Source organism: Pinus tabuliformis, chromosome 7 (genome assembly GCF_031772625.1).
Source record: "Pinus tabuliformis cultivar Carrire ecotype Pingquan chromosome 7, CPIR1, whole genome shotgun sequence".
In the NCBI taxonomy this organism is placed as follows: Eukaryota; Viridiplantae; Streptophyta; class Pinopsida; order Pinales; family Pinaceae; genus Pinus; species Pinus tabuliformis.
Window position 1 is genome coordinate 362,918,686 of NC_142293.1, and position 23,961 is coordinate 362,942,646.

General features: G+C 32.0%; 1 protein-coding gene across 1 annotated transcript; it reads left to right on the forward strand.

Moving 5' to 3' along the window:
• Positions 1-9,038: 9,038 nt before the first annotated feature.
• Positions 9,039-9,566, forward strand: LOC149247463 (uncharacterized). The gene has a single exon (XM_089458239.1). The coding sequence runs from the start codon at positions 9,060-9,062 to the stop codon at positions 9,339-9,341; it is 282 nt and encodes a 93-aa protein (XP_089314365.1). The 5' UTR covers positions 9,039-9,059; the 3' UTR covers positions 9,342-9,566.
• Positions 9,567-23,961: the final 14,395 nt, after the last annotated feature.

Sequence of the window (23,961 nt, forward strand, 5' to 3'; positions counted from 1 at the left end):
TTCTAGCAAAAAAACACAATTATAATCATTAATAGCAATAAAACTCTAGTAAGAAACATATTAGTATTATATAAGTCATTATTAATTTCAATAAAGGAATTAGGTCCCCAAGCACACGTCAAGAAGATATTCCATTTGAATAATTGTGACAATTTTATTACACAACCCTAAATGCTTGAATCAGAATTTTGTTGGAATTCATTTTTTCAGCAAAGTGAGAACAACTTTGATTATGGAACTCTCTCCTTAATTTTTGCACATATTATGATGATCCAAGATACTTGAAAATGGATCAAAATCAAATAATTATTCATTGAATTGTTTATTTTGAAATAATGTTTTTATAATTTGTTAATATTATTCTTAACATAAATGTTTGGAAAGTCAGCTGAAATTAAAACTAGAATAATTAATTAATATTTTATTATAAAAAATTATTAACGAAACTATTTTTTATGAATTGATGGTGGTGGTGGTGGTGGTGGTGGTGGTATTATTCTTAACATAAATGTTTGGAGAGTCGGCTGAAATTAAAACTAGAATAATTAATTAATATTTTATTATAAAAAATTATTAACGAAACTATTTTTTATGAATTGATGATGATGGTGTGGTGGTGGTGGTGGTGGTGGTTTAACGTCCACTGAGACCAAATTTTGGTCTATTGGACCTAAAGAAAACAAATTATTTAGTTTGATTTAAGATTTTATTCTTATGCTCAAAAAGCTTGGAGAGAAGCCTCCCGAGCTCACTATAATTTTGACATCGTAAAAGGCTAGGAAGGTCAGTATTGCAACAAAGATTATGAAACTAAGATCTAATGTGGTTGTGCGTGGGGCACTCTAAGAGTAAGTGATTTTCATCCTCGATGTTCATATTCTCACACAGATGGCAGATTCTTTCCATCCATGGTGTTTTAGGAACTTCCCAACGACCCGTTTCACTATGGAGCTCATGAAAGTTTGTTCTAATCTTGGCTATATTAATTTTCTTCTTTGAGCTAATTAAAATCGAGAGATACTTTTGATCTTCTAGGGTGGGGTTGATGACCTCCTTATAATATCTTAATTTTCTTTTAGCTGTTAAATCTTTCTCACACCACATTTTTTTCTTTGAACTTAGAAGTAACAATATTTTTAATTTAGTTGAATCTCGAAGTACCCACAATAATAATCATGTTTGTCAACGTTTCAAATCCCAACAGGGATCCATCATCATTCAGTATTTTCCTGATGATGGATCCATGTTGGGATTTGAAACGTTGACAAACATGATTATTACTGTGGGTACTCCAAGATTCAACTAAATAAAAAATGAACCACAGACGCCTGAAATCCAATATTTTTATTGTTTTGCAATGCAACATTCTCTTCGATCTCCCAATGGTTTAACCAGGCCCTGGTGTCTTTATACCAACCTCGTTTGAGCCTTAGGTGGTTTTGGCTGGAATTTAAAGCTAGCTTAGGAATTACTAGTATAACCATATTAAAAATATTAATGTGGATGATATATTGGAAGGCTTTATTTGTATCTACCATTGATAAATATGTAACAATAGAAATAATAATACAAAAAAAGGATTATTGCAATAAAAATATTATTATTGAGAGTTGTGATTCGGATTGTCCACAATATCTATCTTTTTCAGTCTACATTTCGAGTCTATAACAAGACTCGTCTTCAGGACCAATATGTAAAGAAGAGAAGAGTCAGAGGAAATAAATATGGGATGGATGTAAGAAAACAGGATGAGAGTCGACCAGCAAATCCAAAAAATTCAAGAAATGAAGCAAAACCCTAAAGAAATATCATAAAATTGCATGAGCGCACTAAATTTTTTATTATCATTTATTTTAATTTTAATATATATTAGTAAATTTTATTAATAAGTTTTAATGTTAGTTGTAAATAATAATTAACATTATTATATTCACATTTTATTAAGAATAATTATTAAAAGATAAAGTTAATAATAATAATAATAATAATATAATATTTTTATTAGAATTAATTGTAAAGTTATTAGTAATAAGTGTGTCTTATTATTAATAAAGTTCTAATTAATAATACCAATAATAAAGTTATTTATTATTATTTTATCGTTTAATATTGACTATAACTAATAAAATCATAGGGATAATAATATCAATTAGGGATTTCCTTCATATTAAAGGAAGCAAAGGGGGAGGGCGGAGGGGCACATATCTAAAGGAATATTAGCTTAGAATGGTGGAAATAGATATGAGGAAAATAAGATCTGGATATGAGATAAAGGCAAGATGAGAGTGGGAGGATAAAAAATGAAGAGGGAACAAAATGAGAGAGGGGAGCAAAAGATTATGTGTTAGCATTGCGGGAGAGTAAGGGGGTCCAGTTTCTGCTTACTTCTAAACCCCCATCCCTATTGAGATTGTGAGGATGCTTAATGATTTCAAGGGCTTCACGAATTTTGTGTTTATACTTATGGTTTTCATTAGCAATAACTTTAGTGTCTTCTAGGCAGATATGGTGACAAGTTTTAATTGAAAGCTACACCAGTGCTAAAGATTGAGTTATGTCATTTTTTATGTCTGTCTGTGTTCTTTTAATCTAGTCTTGAAGGACCTTCCTGATCAAGAAAGTCCTTCAAGATCATACTACTCCACAAAAGAAGAAGATGAATGAAGAGGCTTGAGCAAACGTCGCCTTCGCAAATCAACTAGAGTGGTAGCTCTTCAAATGAAGGAGCAACTCTTCAATGTTTTTATTAATTCATTTCAATAACCTACAAGATCGCCAAATCACAACCCTCCATTCAACTAGAGTGGTGACTCTTCAATTTTTCTCCATTCGGTTTGATTTCCTCAACCTCCATGAAAACACAAATAGGAGCGTGGTGCAATTTGAGCCCTCGATCCCCTGCTCAAACGAAGAATATTCGAAAGATATTCCCTCTGTAGCCAATCCTGCCATCCATTATAATTTTAAAATAAAAATAAAAATAGAAGTCAACAACGGTACATTCACCTGAAGGTGAAATAAGAGGTCCTTTTGCTAATTAAATATTCAACATTTCTTTAAATATTATATTGAAATATTTATAAGGTATTTTTTTTTAATAACTTTATCTCGTAAGGTTGATATAAAATATAAACATATGTAATGTTAAAAATGAATTGAACTAGCATAATAAGAATAAGATTATTAAATTTTTTATATTTTTTTTAATTAAATATAACCAAATATGTATATTCACTTATGTTTTTATTATAACATACATACATATATTAAAATAATAATAGAAATAATATATTAATTCATCTTAATTTATTATATTGTAATTTTTTTCATTAAAAAAATAAGAAATAATTTGAAAAAAAATAAAAAGTTAACTTAAATAATAATGACTCATATTCATAATTATGGTATTACATAAATTATAATTGATAAACATATAAAAGTTTAAACAAATTAATTAACTATAATACTATTTGTATAGATGTTATATATATAGAGCAAGGTAGAAATTTTTCTTCAAGTTTTGCACTTAAAAAGAGGTTTAAAGATTGAATTTGAGGATAGGTTTGTAGCTTCAGATATTTGATCGCTCTTGGCACATGATAGATCCGGATTTAAGATAGATCTACGTTGGTTTTTACATGTCATTTGTATCCCTCATACTAAAAAGTAAATTATTTTTGTTTACTTTCAATTATTTTATCTATCTATATAAAGTTTGATGTAAAATTAAGGTGGAAAATGAAGTATTTTATTTATGGCATACATTTTTTTGTTATTTATATTTTTGATTTGTTAATGTAAGTATTATTTTATTATTTTAAATTGTAACATTACATGACAACATATCACTGATATTGGTCTAGATTATAGAGCACCTCTCAGCGCAAAAATAATTAAACAGTGTACAGTGAATTGAATAAGAACATCATAGATGATTGTGCTTTGTCGACAAAGAGACATGAGCCCATCCCAATCCATTGTAAAAAAAGAGAAAAGGATAATGACGTAGTCTATCTAGTATATGTCTTGGAGGGCTTTCTAGCATATTTTATGGGTTAGATTGTTTAGAATCTGGTAGGAATGTCTTGGAATCACAAGTTTGAGTTGTAAACTCTCCACAATCCAAGCGCCCCAGGAGTTTTTCAAGGTGTTGAATCCATATATGCATCCAAAAACCCATTTTAAACAACAAAAATTAAGATTTGACAAAAAAAATCGTCTGGTTTTGACCAAAACTTAGCATGTTTAAACAATGTCATTGATATCACCATATTGCATAACATTTGTTACTGAACATCTAAAATAATCCAACCACCTTCCTAACTAGATGATTTTTCCATGGTCTATCTCTTATACTTTTTGGAGGATTTTTTGGCACCTTTTCCAATCAAAATTGTTCACAATCTAGCATGAATTTGTTTCAATCACAAGTCTAAGTTGTGAATTCTCCATAATTTGAGCGTGTCAGATTTTTTCAACATGATGAATTCATGTGTACAGTTAAAATCCCAGTTTAAACAACAAATATGAAGTTTTTTGTTGGAAAGGTAGAGGAGAGAAAGCATAAATAATTCACAAAACAAAAATCCACCAGCTGCGGCTCTTCTATTGATCACACAAAACTTGATACTTACAATGAACCTGGTGAAGGGTATTTATCCTTTCCCAGCTAGCTACTTGCCTAAAGTATCTTGACATGCAACAATGTGCAACCACAAACTAAAAGTCATCTATCACTTAACTCGACTTGACTCAACACTCAATCACTTAGTTAACTGACTCTGTAAGTTTAGCCAACTCTGGCATGCGAGAGTAATTACAATTTCTAACAAATAAACTATAAAACAGAGGAATGGCCACAGTCATGGGTCATAAAGCGCGACTAAAGAAGACTAAGAAAAGGAATCGAAAAGAAGAGACAGATATCATTGCCATGGTTAGAGAAGTTCAGGCCGTAGCCAAGGAACTGAGAAGTCTAGCAGAAGACAAAGAAGAAATCTAGGGTGATTGGTGTAGCTTTGATTTGCTACCACCTCCTATGTTTACGGTTAAATATTTTGATCATTGGGTTATCAAGATGTTAACTTTTCTTCGAGCTAAAGAGTTAATTGAGTACGCATCTAATAACCCATATGATGAAGTATGCGACGCTTTAGCATTGAATTTTATAAAACAGGCATTGGATGAGAAGTGTTTGTGCAAGGTAGAAAAAGCTACAACTTACAAGGAAGCATGGAAGTTCCTAGAAGAAGAGTTTGGTGCAAGGGGGAGTGACATGCAACAACAGGTGATGTCACAAGAAAAGAAGTCAGCCGTAGATATGAGAGTATATGAGAAAGACTCTAAGAGGAAAACAGAGCTTAGAGAACCCCACTCAAAAGTGGATGATGGTTTTCAAGACCATAAAATTGAAACCCATTATGCAAGCATGCATATGGATGAAGAAGACACAAAAAAGATTGCAAAGAGAGGCGCAGGAGCCTCTGTATGTGAAATAGAGCAAGAGCAAATAAATGCTCAAGGACTCCACTATAACGTGGATGATACAAATGATGGTGAATGCCACTGTGATGAGATACATGTGGATGATGACTTCAAACTTATATGTGAATTGGTGAATCTAGCCGCAGTTGATGGATTTGGTGAAGTTGAAATTGTCAATGAAATTGACAATGAGCACATGCATGCTCAGATATCCCACCATAGTGTGGATGAACATTATGTTGATGGCATGTGTGGTTTCTTTTTTGAAACATGGATCGATTGTGACAATATGGTAAGCATAATGTTTGATGAAACATTGAAGGTTGAAGTTCCACTATAGCAGCAAGATATGAAGCATTTGTCATCTAGCACATTTGATGATCAAGAACAAGATAAAGTGATTGAAGAGTTTTTTATGAGAATATCCACTAACAGCATAACAGTAAGACTACCTCCATGCAGTTGAAAAGAAGGCAGATGTAGATTAGGAGGTTCTCACTGAATAGAGCCATATGAAAGATGTTTTTAACATTGTTTTTAATATGCAAGTGTTAAGAATAAACATGGGAAAATCATTGAAAGAAAGGTTGTTTAAAAATTTGATGCAGATTACTGAAAAAAGCAGCAGTACCTGATGATAAAAGTGAAAAGAATGATATGGATGTTTCTGAAGATGAAGATGAATGCATTGAAACCATTTTTCAACAATGGAGTCAAGAAGAGATAAGATTCTGCTATCAAGAAATGTGGAAGAAAGAAACTTAGGAATATGAAGCACAAGAAGCAAAGCAAAGAAGACAGTTTGAAGATGTAATGTTATGGCATCAGTCCATAGTTGAACGAATATTTGAAGAGGTAGTTGTAGAAGACATGATCCAATTGTTTTTTAGAACAAGTTCAAAACAAGTCAACAAAAAATTGCAGCAAGAGCAAGTGAATAAAGCCTACAATAATAAAGTTCAACAGAGAATGAAGCAATTTTGAGGATATAGAATTTGGAAGCAAAGAAAAAGAAAATGCAAAATTGTAAAATTCTTGAGTCGTTGTAAGCCTAGCTGAGACATAGACCAGCAAGCATGTTTGTGTGATAGTTAATTCATGTTGAATTATGTTGAGTCATACAATCATAATTAAGGGGGAGTGTTAGAAATAGTAATTACTCCCGCATGTGGAGTTGGCTGAATATAGAGACTCAGTTAACTGAGTGATTGAGTAGTTGAGTGCTTGAGTGTTGAGTCAAGTCGAGTTAAGTGATAGATGACTTTGAGTGTGTGATTGCATGTGGGTGCATGTCAAGATATTTTAGGCAAGTAGCTAGTTGGAAAAGGTTTAAATACCCTTCACCGGGTTCATTGTAAGAATAATGTTTTGTGTGATCAATAGAAGAGCAGCAGCTCATATTTTATTTGTGAATTCATGCTTTGTTTCTTCTACCTTCAAATGTACAATTAAAATCCCAGTTTAAACAACAAATATGAAGTTTTGACAAAAAAAATTGGACAAATTTCATCCAAAAACTCTAAAATATATAATAGCTAGACAACACTAATAATTTTAGTAAGATTATTCTAATGTATCGATGAATTCGAATTCATTTTTGAGCCATCCCTTCGCTGACAACTCTCCTTCGAGTCCATATTTGCTCTGTCTCCGTCTTTTTCTCAGCGTAACGGGTTTGTCCTATCTTCGACTCCATCTCCATCTCTGCTCCTTAGCCCCGTCACCATCTCATTCTTCATTCGTCTCCCCGTACAATTCAACATTTTCTACCCTCCACCCTCATTAATGCACACAACTTCAAACAACGAAACTAGAATTTCCAAATTTGAACTCTAACCCACGTTTGGAGCCATTTATCCTTGTCCTCCTCCATTTTTTAGATGACTAAACGGACTTGCATGACACCCCCACCATTGTCGACTTTCAGAGCATCTACAACTAGACATGCCTGCAACTAAAGGAGTAATCATTGACACACCTATGAGAAACGATAATTTTTGTTTGAGGAATTGTTTGTTATCCCTCTTTCTCTCCTTCTGTAACAAATTTTTGTTTCATGCTTTAGTTTAATGCAAGCTACTTCTCCCTTACATCTCACACTTAAAGTTTACATGCCTGGCTTCGAACTTCTGTTTTAATAGTTTTATCCCTCAAATATTCACAATTTTTCAACATACAAATGTTTTTTTTGAAGTTTTTGAAATCTTGTAGTTATTTTACTTTCTAGAATAAGGTTTTGACAAAAACATTTTATAGAAGTTGAACATGTGTAGTTTTAGACTTAGGTTTTGAAGAAAACATTTAATAGAAGCTTAACATAAATCCAAATCTTCTTGTTAAAATTATGAACTTAGGTTTTGAGGAAAACATATTATAGAAGTTTAACATAAATTTGAAGTCACAATTATTTGTGGTTCATTGTTGGGGCAACTCGTTGGGTGATTATGTTGGGTGACTATTGTAGTAACTCGTTGATGTGTTGTTGGTGACAAAATGTCTCAGTTAATAGTTGTCGATCACATCATCAAGATTCACACCTCATTGGATTTTGGGAATAATTTGCTTTAAAGGCTAGCTTTTAGAGTTCTAAAAGTTTGGTAAAAAATTGATCTAATTACAAATTTATGTTATTCAGATGGTATAATCTGAATGTTCTAGGGTTTAATAAGAGCCACCGAATTCATTTGTAAATTCAAAAGTATAATTTAAATAATAAAATATTATGACTTCTAATAAGAGCAATGGAATTCATTTGTAAATTCAAAAGTATAATTTAAATAAAAAAATATTATGACTTCAAAATTTGGCGAGAAATTGTTAGAATTATAGATTTCAGTTGTTAAGACAATATAAATTGAGTGTCCTAAGGTTTTTTCAAAAATTTAGATCCATTTATATATTACAAAATACATTTTAAGAAACAGATTTCACTAATAATTCTATAGTTGTATACCAATTTTGATGGTTGAAACACCATCAAAACAATGCAAACAATTATATAACATGATGCCACTATTGTGGCAACTTGATGATTTAAATACTTATATCTCAACTCTTATATATACCATAGGATTTAAATACTTAAAATTTAAATTTAACTGTAAATACCCACAAGGTGGTAGTGGTGGTAATTCCTTCCCTATTTAATGACATGTCATGACCGTTGCGGTAGTTCCTGTTTTCTTTATTCATGACATATCATCACCGTTATTTCCACTAGATGGCGTGCATTCAAAGTCCTTGAAATAATTCATGCATCGCACACAGGTCCCTCCCTCACATGCAAACAAGACCTGCGTACCATCTACACATTCATGATTACTAATCACGTACATATTTTCCACTTCTCGGTAGCGTGTGAGGTTATTCAACTCATCTGGACAGCCTCTGGCGATTCACTGTGGTTTAATTTTTATTAAAAAATGGTATATAATAAGATACCATGAGAAGAAGTTCTGCCCCGCAGAAATTCAAGATAAACCAAAAATTGATGTTTAGAGAAAAGAAAAATTGGCCCTCGCCCGGGAATCAGTCACGTCAGGGTAGGGTACCAAGTTTTTTAACTCGTTATTAAGATGGCGCAACCAGCACACCAGGACCGCGGCATGTTCGGCAAAAAGAAGGAAGATGAGGGAAGGCAATGTGATCAGACTGAGGGTGGTAGATGTGAAGAGGGGAAGAAGCCGGGAATGGTAGATAAAATCAAAGAGAAGATTCCGGGACAACAGCAAAAGCTCCCCGGAGACGGAAAGCAGTGTGGCGGTCAGCCTGGGCGTGAAGAGGAAAAGAAGCCAGGTATGGTTGATAAAATCAAACAGAAGCTGCCGGGACAACAAAATAAGAATGACGTGGAGTAAGAGAAGATAGTGTAAAGAAGACCCCCTGCCCATCTAATATGTGAATCTGTGTACACTCGTTCAGGGCATTGCTTAGGAGCATGCATGGATGAGAATAATGTTATGTGCGTGTTGATTAGTAATGTGTTGTGTTACAAGAGGGGGATCAAAGTTACGACTGTAATCCGATGGTGAGGTCGGTATTTGCGGTTTTATAATAAATAGGGTTTCGAGTACCATCTTTTACCTGAGCGTGTTTCCGATTTATCGGTTGAAGTTATGAATATAGTTTATGTGACCAAACTTTCAGCAATGTTCATCACGACATTTTTAGTCGCAACGAGAAGCTGCGGTCTAAGTAAACTCGTAATTCGATGTTTTGTTTTCTTAAAGATATATTTATCTTTGCAAGTAAACGACCTATTCATGTTTTTACGTTTTACGTTGCACTTAGTGATTGGCCTGGATAATTTTTTAACTAAAAATTAATCATGTTTTTACGTTGCACTTAGTGATTGACATCGATAATTTTTTATTACTATAATAAGAATTAATCCATGACCAAATTTTGTGTACTCTTGGTGCATATAACTTAGTTATATATTTTGAATGGTTTTTATATATTCTTATTTTCAACTGAGTTATTCAAAATTATTTAACATTTAAATCTTAATTATATGTGTGTAAAGTATTAAGATTTTTTTTTAAATTATTATAATTTTGCTAACTTAAGAAGTCAAAATTTATAACGTATAATATTTTTTGAAAATTACATTGAATAATTTTCTTTAAATAATATACTCATGTATTCTATAATATTTTGAAAATTATTAAAAATTTATTCTATTAAAAAAAAAAAAAAACAAATATACCTTATAAACTTTATAAAATTGAAGTTTATATAATAAATATTTATATACTAAAGTGCTCTCTATTTATTCAGAAAAAATAAATTGTTTTTTCGTTATTAAATATTTTATAGATGGCTAGGATTCAATAAATTGTATTTCACTAAGTAAAATAAGCCCCCTCCGAAATTAGGGTCTATTCATTTCAAATTCAAATTGTGGGTGTCTATTCATTTCATTTTCTTATTGCATTTCAATTTAAGTTCGTGCGTTTCAATAATTTAAGTGCTGTTTATTTATTGCGTATTGCGTCTCTGTTTTGGCTTTGTCTATCTTGATTGCAGATTTCAATGTAACAAATGGTACATTTGTTAAAAGGTTACCCTCATCCTTATTCATCAAAATTTAGAACAAACTTTAGTTAAAATGTTATAAAATGTCACCCTCATTAATTTTGAAATTTGTAATAGAATTACGTCTAGTTGTTTTTTTGCATATTTTATGGTGCATTTATTTTAGACTTCTTTTTAAAACTGCCATACTTCATAGTCATCCTTATCTTGATTATTTTCTTGTAAAGTTTCCTCAATTAAATGTATAAGAAGTAAAAAAGTGACTTTATTTCTCTCTGTCTAATACTATAACATTTCCAAAATCAACCATCAAATTCAACATTATTTCTCACACAAATTAAAAAGTAAGTCAAAACTCATAGTGAATAAACCAGCCTCCCTAGTTCTCTTATAAATAAGAGCAACCATCACTCTTGTCGATTAGGTTGTGCACCATTTCCCCTCATATATATATATATATATATATATTATATATATATTTTAGGTTGTGCACCATTTCCCCTCATATATATATATATATATATATATTTGTCTCTTTGTGTGTTTTTCCTTTCAAATTGTTTATATATAAATAAAATGATTAGGTTGTTAATATTTAGAAAATTCCCAACACAAAATTTGATGGATGTTGCTCTCTTCAGTAAATTGGTTATACTTTGATGCATGTTGCTCTCTATTGGTTAGAGCACCCGTTTAGTAGCAGGGATTTCATGAGTCCAAGTTACATTTCTAATGACTTTGGAGATGGTTCTCAGCAATTAATGTATGTTGCTAGAATTACATAAGTGTGCTTCTCATGAGAGGAAATGTTCTTGATATAGGAAGAATAATAGAAGGAACACCTTTTTTTGGTTTTGGTTTACATAAATTAATATTCAATTGTAGTTCATGGTTATGGATAGTAGGGTCGACCACATAGAAGCTAGCTTTTATCTAGATCCAACTCGTGGAAACAACAACAGTGAAGAGGTTGGCCTATAGATGTGGAGGCTTCAATTTCCTCTTAGTTGCTCATATGTTTAAGTTTTTATTTTTTTATTTTTATTTTTTTATGTTGTTGGGTGTGTATAAGCGTGTCTCAACAAGCAAACTCTGGATAGTTGACAGTCTCACTATTAATTGGTCTAGGTTTAGGAATTCTATTTTTTCAATTTAATTTTGACTTTCGACAATGCATGGACAAAAGGATTATTGTTTTGTCAATTATTTGGTTTCCCCAAAAGTAGACCAAAGACCAATAATGATAATAATGACTTTAAAATTATGTATTTTTTTTAATGAGAATCAACAAAATTTAGCTTGTCCAAAAAAAATTCTAATAATAGGTGAAGAATCTTGTAATTTGATATAATTTTATAAAATATTTATTTTAATTATAAAATTTAATTAAACATTTAAAATATATTATATTTTTCTAATTTCTTTATATAAAAATAAATAAATTTAAAAATAATATATAATTATATTTTAGGGGGGTATGTAGGTTAGATGAATCATTTTTAATGTGATTATGGAAGTTTCCTAAATTAAATACTTAAAATAATTATGGAAACCTAGGGAAACTTTGAAAAGTCATGGATTAAGGTTAGACATATAAGGATGACACAATAACATCATAATAATTCAATAAACGAAGTTAATAATAATAACTAACAGTGTTTCTTTAAAGCCACAAGGAAAATCATTTCCTTCATCGAAAAATCTGAGTATTCTCCTTGAGTATTCAATCAACCGATGCTTCCTCGATGTGATGAATAAGAAGGTAAACCATTTATGAATTTAAGCACCATTCGTAAAGAACTTTATGATATCTTGATTGAACGACAAGAGAAGAAAAGAAAACAATGAAGACACACAAAGGAATTGCTATTTAGGGAAAGAGAAGTAAAAGAATAACCATCAGGAAAAAGATGTTGGTAGAGGAAATACCAAAGCACACATGCCATAGTGAAGAGTTTATAAAATCGCAATGAAGTGTTGCGTTACACAACAATTTTCAATGAATAAAACCTAAATGGTGAAATGATATATCCAAACATTTTATGCGACTGTTGGACCTTCTGAGCACAGCACAAGAACTTTAATTATGCCAATAAGCATCGAAAATTAGACCAGACCAACCTCCGTCTACCTTTTCGTCATGGAAAAGAGTCGAAGACCACCAACTGGGAATGCTAAAACCCCTAGCTATGAGCAAAAAACAACCTAGGAGAAGCTTATACTATTCTTTAATAGTGGGTATTGTCCACCCCAAGTAAAGTGCTCTCCAGGTAGTTCCATGTGGCATGAATCCTGTGAAAATACGCTAAGACATCCTTATCTGTTGCCTACTACAAAACCGCCAGCATGATCACTAGCTTGCCATACCATGCATGAACCTTCTGCTAGTGTGTGGTTGTTAGACAGTGGTTGTAGTAATCACATGACAGGAAACAAGGATTTGGTTACAAATTTCGATCAATCTGTGAAAACAAAGGTAAATTTGGGGACTGATAAGACTATGGAAGTAGATGGCAAAGGAGTGGTCAACATTCTGACCAAGAAGGGGGAGCCGAAGACAATCTCAGAGGTATATTATGTTCCTAGTCTCAAACATAATTTGTTGAGTCTTGGTTAATTGACACAGAAAGGATATAGAGTTATCTTTCAAGGTCAAGAATGTGTTATATATGACAAGCCCCCAAGCAAGTAGTTGATAGCAAAGGTGCAGATGACAAGGAATATACTCTTTCCTCTAATTATGAATTACAATGGTCAGGTGAGTTCTTTTATAGTTGCATGGTCTGATGATTATTTGTTATGGCACTTTCGATTTGGACACTTGCACTTTTCTGGTTTAAAATTGCTGCAGCAGAAAAGGATGGTCAAAGGATTACCTCCCATCAAAGAACCTGCTAGTACTTGTGAGTGTTGCATCTTAGGAAAGCAACACTGTGAAAGTTTTCCAAAAGGAGTTTCATACAGAGCAAAGCAACCTCTTGAGATAGTGCATACAGAGTTGTGTGGACCTATGAGGACATAGTCGATTGGTGGAAGTTGTTACTTCCTCACTTTCATTGATGATTATAATAGAAAGACTTAGGTTTACTTCATGAAGCAGAAGTCTGAAACTTTTGAAAAGTTCAGGGAAAATATGACTCAGAGGCATTCCATTATTATTGCAAACAACGTGGAATCAGAAGACAATTTACAACTAGGAACACATCGTAGCAGAATGGTGTTGTAGAGAGAAAGAACAGGACAATTATGAACATGGTAAGAAGCATGTTGAAAGGCAAAAACATGTCTAATGACTATTGGGAAGAAGTAGTTGCATGTGTTATTTATGTGATCAACAGATCTCCTACAAAGAGTGTGATGAACAAAGTACCAGACAAGCATGGTCAAGTATGTATTGCATCATATCTCATCTTAGAGTATTTGGATGCGTAGCTTATGAACATGTGCCCAAGGAGAAAAGAGGAAAATTGGATGATAAAAGTGAAAAATGCATATTTACTCGTTATAGTGAGCAATCAAAAGCTTACAAGTTGTATAACCCTGTCACAAAGAAGACCATAATTAGCAGAGATGTTGTGTTCAAAGAACACGAGTCATGGAATGGAACTATAGACAAAACAGTTGATGCACATGTGCCACTGATGGAAGAAGATGATGTAGTAGAAAAGGAGCAGCAAGAATCATAGGTGAAGACACCAAACATAGACACACCAACAAGGACTCCAAGATTTTCAAAGCAGCATGGATCTTCAAGCAGATCAACAGATCGAGATTCTCCCAACAATCAATCAAGTGATGAATCAAGCAATGGTAAGAGAAAGATGAGAAGTATGAAAGATATTTATAATGATTTTGACGTTAGTTCAAAATTTGCATTATTGTCATTCCAACCTTCTTCGTTTGAAGAAGCAATTAGAGATGAAAATTGGGTGCAAGCCATGGATGAAGAAATTGAAGCTATTGAAAAGAATGATACATGGGATTTGGTTGATTTACCAAAGGATAAAAATCTCATTCGTGTGAAGTGGGTGTACAAGAAAAATTTGAATGAGAAAGGTGAAATTGACAGATTTAAAGCACAACTTGTAGCAAAAGGATTCTCGCAGCAACGGGGAATAGATTTTGGAGAAATGTTTTCTTCGGTAGCCTGATTGGATATTGTAAGAGGAGTTCTAGCCATAGAAGCTTAGAACAAGTGGAAAGTATATCAGATGGATGTGAAATCAGATTTCTTGAATGGAATTCTAGAAGAAATTATTTATGTGCAGCAGCCTCCAGGATATGAATTTGAGAGTAATGAAGAGAAAGTTTACAGGTTGAAGAAAGTTCTTTATGGACTGAAGCAAGCGCCTAGAGCTTGGTATAGCAAAATCAATAGCTACATGATTAAGAATGGATTTTGCAGAAGCAACATTGAGCCTACCTTGTACACAAAGGTAAACGAGCTTGGACAGATTTTGATTATTTGCTTATATGTTGATGACATGAATTTTACAGGTGATTTTGAGATAGATGAATTTAAAGCAGCCATGATGAAAGAATTTGAGATGACAAATCTTGGTCTCATGAAATATTTTCTTGGCATAGAAGTTGAGAAATCTCAAAAAGGAATTTTTATTTGTCAAAATGAATATGCCAAAGATTTGTTGAAAAGATTCAGGATGGAAAATTGCAAACCCGTCCCTACACTAGTTGCAACAGGTACAAAGTTAAGCAAGGATGATGAAGGATCAGATGTCAATCCAACTCTATTCAAAAGATTGGTTGGTAGCCTCATGTATCTCACAACTACAAGACCGGATATCATGCAGGGAGTGAGTTTGATTTCCAGATTTATGGAGACTCCAAAAGATACACATTGGAGTGTGGGAAAATGAATTCTAATATACATAGCAAGAACTAGAGATTGTGACATAATGTATGCAAGCACATACAAGAAAGATTTGATTGGATACACAGATAGTGATTTTGTAGGAATTTTAGATGATAGGAAGAGCACTTCTGGTTTTTTGTTCCACCTTGGTTCAGGTGTGATTTCATGGGCATCTAAGAAGTAGCCCATTGTGACACTTTCGTCAGCAGAAGCAGAATATGTAGCAGCAACATCAACAGCATGTCAAGCAGTTTGGTTAAGAAGAATATTTGATGGACTCAAGCAGAAACAACAAGGATCAACAACAATATATTGTGACAACACCTCAGCGATTGCACTATCCAACAATAGTGTGTTTCATCAGAAGAGAAAGCATATTGATACTAGATATCACTTAATTAGAGAACTTGTGAGAAATGGAGAAGTTCACTTGAAGCCTTGTAAATCTAGTGATCAATTAGCTGATATATTTACTAAGTCATTAGCACAAGATGTGTTTGAGTTTCATAGAAGAAACCTGGGTGTTGTAAGCCTAGCTGAGACATAGACCAGCATGAATGTTTGAGTTGTCATGAGTCATGTTTTAGTTTAGCAGTCGTAATTAAGGGGAGTGTTAAAATAAGCTAATTACTCCTGCATGAGGAGTTGGCTAAACATAGAGGGTCAGTTAACTGAGTGATTGAGTGATTGAGTATTTGAGTGTTGAGTCAAGTCGAGTTAAGTGATAGACGACTTTTATTGTGTGGTTGCATGTGGTTGCATGTCAAGGTGAGTAGCTAGTTGGAAAAGGATAAATACCCTTCATCGGGTTCATTGTAAGCATCATGTTTTGTGTGATCAATAAAAGAGCAACAACTCGTGTTTTATGTGTGAATAATTCATGCTTTGTATCCTCCGCCTTTCCAACATGGCAGGAGGGGAATTTTAGTTGTGTAAAAGGAAAGAAACATAAATTTCGTGACAGAAATTCAAGATCTGGAAACCCTATTTTCTTCATGAGTAGCCATGGTTGAAGAGGGGTTCATATCGAAATGTGATTTATCTTCGTCTTCTTATTTTTCTAATTCTTCAGCCAATTGGATGGCCTCCTTTGCTTCCTCTGATGACATGACTACCAACGGAAATTTTTCATGGGCTTTCTCGCCTCCACTGATACCACATGGTGACCCTCTCTTCCACATGAAATCTCTCAAAGAAAAACTCCCCTCTCGCAAGTAAGTTGACAGGCGACAATTTATTGATTAAAAAAATCATTCTGTCTGCATTTCAAATAGGGGCGGTTGTAATCTTTTGCCGATTTTGGTTGTTTATTTAAGTAATTTGCAGGAGGGGTTTGTTGAAATTTTTTCAGTAGCAAGTCGCAATCATACATGTGTCTAGCAAATATGAAATGCGTAGAAGACCTTGCCAAATTGGTGAAAAATCTCAAGGGCTCCTGTAGCTGGGAACTCACGTAAAATCATCATATAATAATCAAACCATTGGATTGTCAATATTCTTGGCAACTCATGGTAAAATCATCATATAATAATCAAACCAGTGGAATGTAAATATTCTCGGTAGGCTCAAATGAATCCATGAAAATACCCCGAAGGACTTCCCATAGATCGAAGATGTGCCAGAAAATGGTCATTTAATTCCCACGAAACCAGACAAACTACGGTTATCAGTTATCGCCTCCTAAATAAATAATATACATAGACAATACAGAAATTTATAGATCCATACCCAACATAGTGTGTTAAAAGTTGTACATAGAGCCCACCCCTCCACAACCACTTTTTGGTTAATTGTAAACTTCTAAAACCCTGACGGTTTCGAATCGGGGTGGAAGAAAACCCTGCTATATTGCTTCATTCATTTTTAATTTTTTTTCATACTATTTTTGTTCAGAATGAAAAAAACGTTATATTCAGTCATAAAATAGTTACATTTGCTTCATGGCGAAGCATCCAAAACAACAACAATATCATAGTTAGTACAAGTGCATACCATCGATCATGAAATCATACAAATATTTATCCCTATAACCAGTCCAGGTAGCAATATCATGACTTATAATAATAGTGGATTATCAAAAAGATCTAATATAACAGACATCATACTATTTATTTATTCATGATTGGTTTGTTCACGCTCCATGTTAAATTAGGGAAGATTTAAACAAAGGACCTCTTCATTTCCACATAAAAATCTAAGCAATGATAAGATAATCCCATTTAACTCCTTGCATAATAGTGTATTAAAGTAATCCCATTTAACTCATTAAGGTAATCCCATCCCATTTTCCACCTATTACATGATTTCTATCTTCCTCACATTCCGCCTATTATTTAAGGTAATGTATACGTTTCGAATATATCTTTGTAACACAATAAGGTAATCCCATCTCATTTTTCCGCAATTTACATGATTTCTATCTTCCTCACATTCCGCCTATTATTTAAGGTAATGTATATGTTTCGAATATATCTATGTAACACAATAATTAGTTGAATTTCAATATGGGTTACTTCCTTTTTGATAATACGAGATATATATCAATTGGTGGAGTTGATATTATTATTTTTTATGAATAATTTATTTAATAAATGCTTTATATAATTATTATATAAAATAATTTATTTAAGAGGTTTTGTAGTTTATAATGGTAGAAATGTGGTAATGTAATGTTTAGTTAATAATATTTTTGAACTCATAAATATAATTTAATATGATAGATGTGGTGTAATGTAATATAATATCTTATAAACATTTTAATTTATTAAAATAAAATAATTAATAATTATAATTATCAATAAAACATTTTGATTGGATCAAATTACACAAAACTATATATATATATATATATATATATATATATATATATATATAACCTTAAATTAATAATTAAACTAATTTAGATTCATTTTAATTCTCGATTTATCAAAATTCTAGAAAAAATAAATCTCTTAATATGTAAATATCTTATTTTATGAAAAAATTAAAATTATAAAATAAATTGGTATAATAATAATAATAATATATGGGTATTTATGTCTTTTAACTTACCATTATATATAATCATAATAATGAATAAGTAATTATATTTTCTTAATAATTAATGTATTTTGGATTCTTAAAACAATCTAAAATATGGAAAAAAAATGTAAATCAATTTTACAAACACATATTTGTAATTTGATATTTAATACAATTTTCCAAAAAGCCATCCATGTGAGTGCTCCTTTAGTTTAATCATATAAACTTCCATATTTCAAAACCATTTTTGTGTGACATCTTATATAGTAATAAACATATTCTTTATTTTGGAAAAATTATTAACAAATATTATAGTTATATATTGTGATGTATTTAAGTCATGAATTTTCATTTTAGGAATATAGTACCATACCATTCTACACATGTTTAATATATATAATTATGTAGAGTGGAAATTATATTGTATTAAAAGATGATAAGTGTGATTAACTTGTTATTAAGGAAACCAAATGATTGACAACATAAAATAAATAGATTTTGTCCATTCAAAATGTCTATAAGTATAATAAAAAATGTTACAATATTTTAAATTAAAATTGTCATTATTAGCGTTGTCAATTTTAAGGCTATTAATATTTATAGACTTGCTCAAAAGGAAATTGAACATTGTAATTGAGTTTTACATATAGATTCAAACTGTAATTGATCTAGACCCAAAAGGAAATGGATAGCTAGATTAAGTAGCAATTGAACAACACGTTGCAAAGGAAATTTCTTAAGGCAGTATCAAAGGAAAGAATACATAGAAGAAAGAAGTAAAAATTTTATGATTGCCATTTACCATGAACAGATTTAAGAACCTCCCAATGGGTTTTATGTCATCTAGTACATAAATCCATTCTTCCACTTATCCTGTGTCATTTGTTGATTTGTTATTTTTGCAACTATAATGTCCTTGGAATCCACAACATTTCCTGTGTTATTTGTGCAATTATAATGTCACATCACATTTACAGTGTTATTTGTGGAATTATAATGTCCTTTGAAACCCACAAAGTTTATACAACCTCTTAGCCTTTAATCAAAATCAAAAAATAAAATTAATCAAGCTTTAGTCAAGGACTTCAATAAAAAAACTAATTGAGAATATTAATTTTAAGAGTTCATTTCCTTCGTTTAACATATCCGATACGAATTTTCTAAGTTAGTTTTGGTTCAGGTGAGCTACAACATATGGCTTATATCCAAGTAGCAAGAGCTTGGTTGCTTCAATCTAAATGAAAGTCGACATAAATCATTTTTAATCCGCATAAGCAATATAAGTAATCTGAAAATCTAAAATCTTAAAGCAGATGAATATATATTTTAGGAAATGTTCAATTTCTCATTTACACATTAAAAAAAAACATTTTGTTCAATATTTGCCACTACAAAATGGGATTAATTCAGATGAAGCAAAATAGTCCATACTAAATAAAAAATACACATATCAGAGTTTGTGTGAGGGAGCATCTATTGTTCTTCCTCAAATATGGAAACACACTTAAGGTCAGTTCAATTGCTTCTTCATTATCAAGAATAATGAGTTCTCTTCAATGAAAAAGATCATGACCAAAGTAATGGACAACTAGTTGTGAATTTTACAATACCACCAAATCTTTGGTGTTTGCTTCTTTAGTAAAAAATAGCCTTTGCAATGATCCATATACCTCTTTCACATAAGTTGAGAATAACCTCACCCACTCCCATCACCCTCAACTTAAAACCAAAGTACAACTTCAACTTCAAAAACCTATCGATGTCTCCCTATACTTTTGGTACAACTGCTAATTATTACTGACCGAAAACATTAATTCACTTTCACTTTACCTTAGATTATAGCTGTAGATAGCGATTAATACGAAGTATATTCTCAACCTATCGAATCTCCATTATTAATTAAAAAGTCAATAAGCCTCCTCCCACTAGTTGATATCGGGAGAGCGTTCGGCTAATAAATATGCATGCTTATAAAGTATGGTAAAACAAATGATCAAACTAGGTTGTTAGGCTTTATCAAGATTATTGTTAATAACATGTGTTATGGTATGGGTAACATCAATTATTGGGAATGAGTTTTGGTATAATTTAAAGTGATGATAAAAAAAATGATATATTTTTAAAGAAATTTTCTATTTATTATATTGATTAAAAAAAAATTAGTGTTTTTTAAAGAATTTCTAAATAATGGTAATTATAGAAGTTTTAGTTAAAACACTTATATATATATATATATTATATATATATATATATATATATATATATATATATATATTATGAAAAGTTATTATCAAGTGAAAATTGATTTCAAACCCTTTAAATTGTGAATGTGATTTAGTTTCATGATTTATATAACTTTCAAAGTGGAGGTTTCTGTGATTCATGATTATTAAGTAGTTTTTTTTCGGATAGATCACATTAATTTTTTTTTAATGGTTAAGTTTTTCTTTTGACACAAGAGGTTGAGTGCTTCAGCCATGTAGCTTAATTTGAACTCAAGGTATTTGTTTATATCGTTATAATTTCATATTGATTTAGAAAATGTTTTTTACTCAAAATCCTTTTCGAGTAAAACCTAGGTAGAAGTTAAGGTTGCTTTGCTCTCTTTTGTTTGGAATGGAAATGATATACAAAGGAGAAGACACTCTCTATGGAGTTTCTTGAGACATGTGGCCTTTGGATTGCTACAAAATACAAACCTTATTTATTATGCTCTCTCTTTATCCACACTTAGCAACTCTACTCTACTATGAGACATGTGGCCTTTGGATTGCTACAAAATACAAACCTTATTTATTATGCTCTCTCTCTATCCACACTTAGCAACTCTACTCTACTATGAACACAACACAAGAAAATGGAATGCAACCCTTTTTTCTCTTAGTGACTTGGTTATATGTCGTCTTGATAGCCAACTAGGGGTTATATTTAACCCATTCAACTCTCAACATGAGATACAACAAGACCCTTCTAGAGTATTCTTCATAGTCCCCATGTGGCTAGCACTTTTCCATGGGTAAGGGGGTCGACATGGTGTCATCTCAAATTATGGTGGTTAATCACAATAAGCCGACTTTTGGGAGGCATAAATTTTGCATTCAAACAATAATTTCTGTTGTCCTGTGAGATGACTCTAGGTCAGTTAGTCATGCCACAACATCTAAAATATTTTGTTGGTTTTAAATTTTATGGATGACCAATGATATGAATTATTTAAAACATGTGCTTAAGCCTTAACAATTACTAAACTAGATGAAAGGGATGCTATTTGTCTAGCTATAGTTAATTGATTTAAAGTGAATGAATAGCATAATATGTGATGACATAACTTGCTAAATATTCAAACATTTGATTGGTTATAAGCAAAGAATACAAGAAAACAATGTTTCCTGTAGAACAAAATATATTCAAACGAATGTAGATTTGTGTGACAATTAATTGATATAGGGGAGTTTATAATAACAAATAGTCTTATAAGCTAGTCCCTAGTTATTGTTGATAACTTCACAAGGGATTTAAGACTGACTGATACTCAGTATGATCTTACCCAGTTCTCTGCATAAAGAATTGAATATATGAAGAAACGCATAATGAAATAATCACATGTGAAAACTTACAAGAAGACAAAACTATAGTAGGCAAATTCAGAATCCTTTCATTAGCATTGCAATTCTCCAACTCGGTTAGATTATGTTCTCAATGTTCATACAAGGGTCCAACTCATAATAACTCGAATGAGGAGTTATTTGTACAAAACTAAATATCTACTAGAGATATTTATTACAAAATCTTACAAAAGTAGTACAAAATAATAGGAAATTGAAAACTTCTAAGTGGTGGCACTATTCTTTAGGAATCTGTTGATGATTAGTCCCCAAAAAGTGATGCCCATTTGTCTATCGATTGAATGTGAAAGTTACTCAATTACTTCACAGAAGTGATCCCATATTTCTTCACTTGGTATGGTGAGGTTTACCAACTTTCTGTAGACTTCATCTACTTCTGTGTATTTCACAAAACTGGGCTTATTTATAAAAAGATGTTTTATTTCACGCTTAATGGTAAAATATGTTGGGAATAATACTGAGAGGGGGGAGTGAATCAATATTTACAAATCAATAAAATTTTCAATTCATAATCAGATTTATATACGCTACTTCAGTGAAGGGAACTCATGTGTGCACGCAACTGTTCTTAAGGCAACCAACATATATCCAGTGAACTTATGATTCAATTAATTCATCATATGTTGATATTTAATCAGTGCATCAGTACTTTATTAAACATTAAATAGTAACCATGTGCATTAATAACAGAATAAACCATCACACATAAGAAACACACATGAAAACCAAGATTTAAGGTGGAAACCCAATGCGGGAGAAAAACCACCTGTTGTTGTTGTCTCTGTATTCTTTTAATAAAAAAAATAATCTATTTACAATCTTGTACTGATGTAGACTCATACCAGTATGTAGGCACCCACCTGTAGAAGGCTACAACCTTCTCTCGTTCTCCAGCTTCTACTGGAGGGGAGCTACAACCCCCTAGCTCTTGTACTAGCCAATATGTTTACTAGTACGTAGGCGTCGTCCTACAGAAGGCTATGACCCTCTCTCTTCCTCGAGGGACCACGTTTCATAAATTTTCAGACTAGATACTCCTGGTACAACAACACAATATGAAAGCCACGTTTCATCAAATTTTCACGTTGGACCCATTAAAAACATTGAAGCTCAAACTCAATAATAATAACTGCATCAACCAACAATCAGTCAACCTGAACAGTCAGATCACTCTCACTAGAACACTGTGCTGAACCCAGAAACCTGCATCATCATCTAGAACCAACTGCAATGTCAAAAATCATATGTCAGAATGCATATGCTACTTTAATGAAACCAATCTGTGTGTATACACTACTTCCTTTAACCAAACCTGCGTATACCTCCAAAATTACTGAATCATAAAAACTTCTAAATCAAATCTGTACCAACCAGTAATATTTTGAAGATCAACTGTCAAATAACAAAGATATAAACAGTCAACAACAAAGATCATCCTTCTCACTTAATCAATCAATAAATCAGACTCACTCTCCTTATGCATTCATTTCTACTTTAAGATCTAAGAAGACATCATTGACAGACAACAGTAAAAAAACAAAACTGATAAGATAGATCAATCATCTCTGAATAACAGGCTTTTCTTTTGCATATGCTACTTGGAAGAGTCAAACCAATGTGTATACTGCCTTCACCAAGGCAAACCAATGTATAGATCTCCAAATAATAACTTATAACTTCGCAGTTATTCCACACTTTAGATATACCCACATCATAGTATTTAAAGGACAAAACATTTGTTAGCACTTAGATCTAGCCTATTCATTATCAGATCACATAATGGTAAGTCATTTCAGGCCTTACAACCCTGATCCATCATTAGATCTCATCCATCATCAAACACTTAGGTGCATACTTAGTTCAGATCAAGCAACGCATCAAAAACCCATAACATGCATATTTTCTTTTGATCTAACTCTT

Coding starts and splice junctions, on each gene's coding strand:
- LOC149247463 (XM_089458239.1), top strand. CDS start 9,060: ATGGCGCAACCAGCACACCAGGACCGCGGCATGTTCGGCAAAAAGAAG.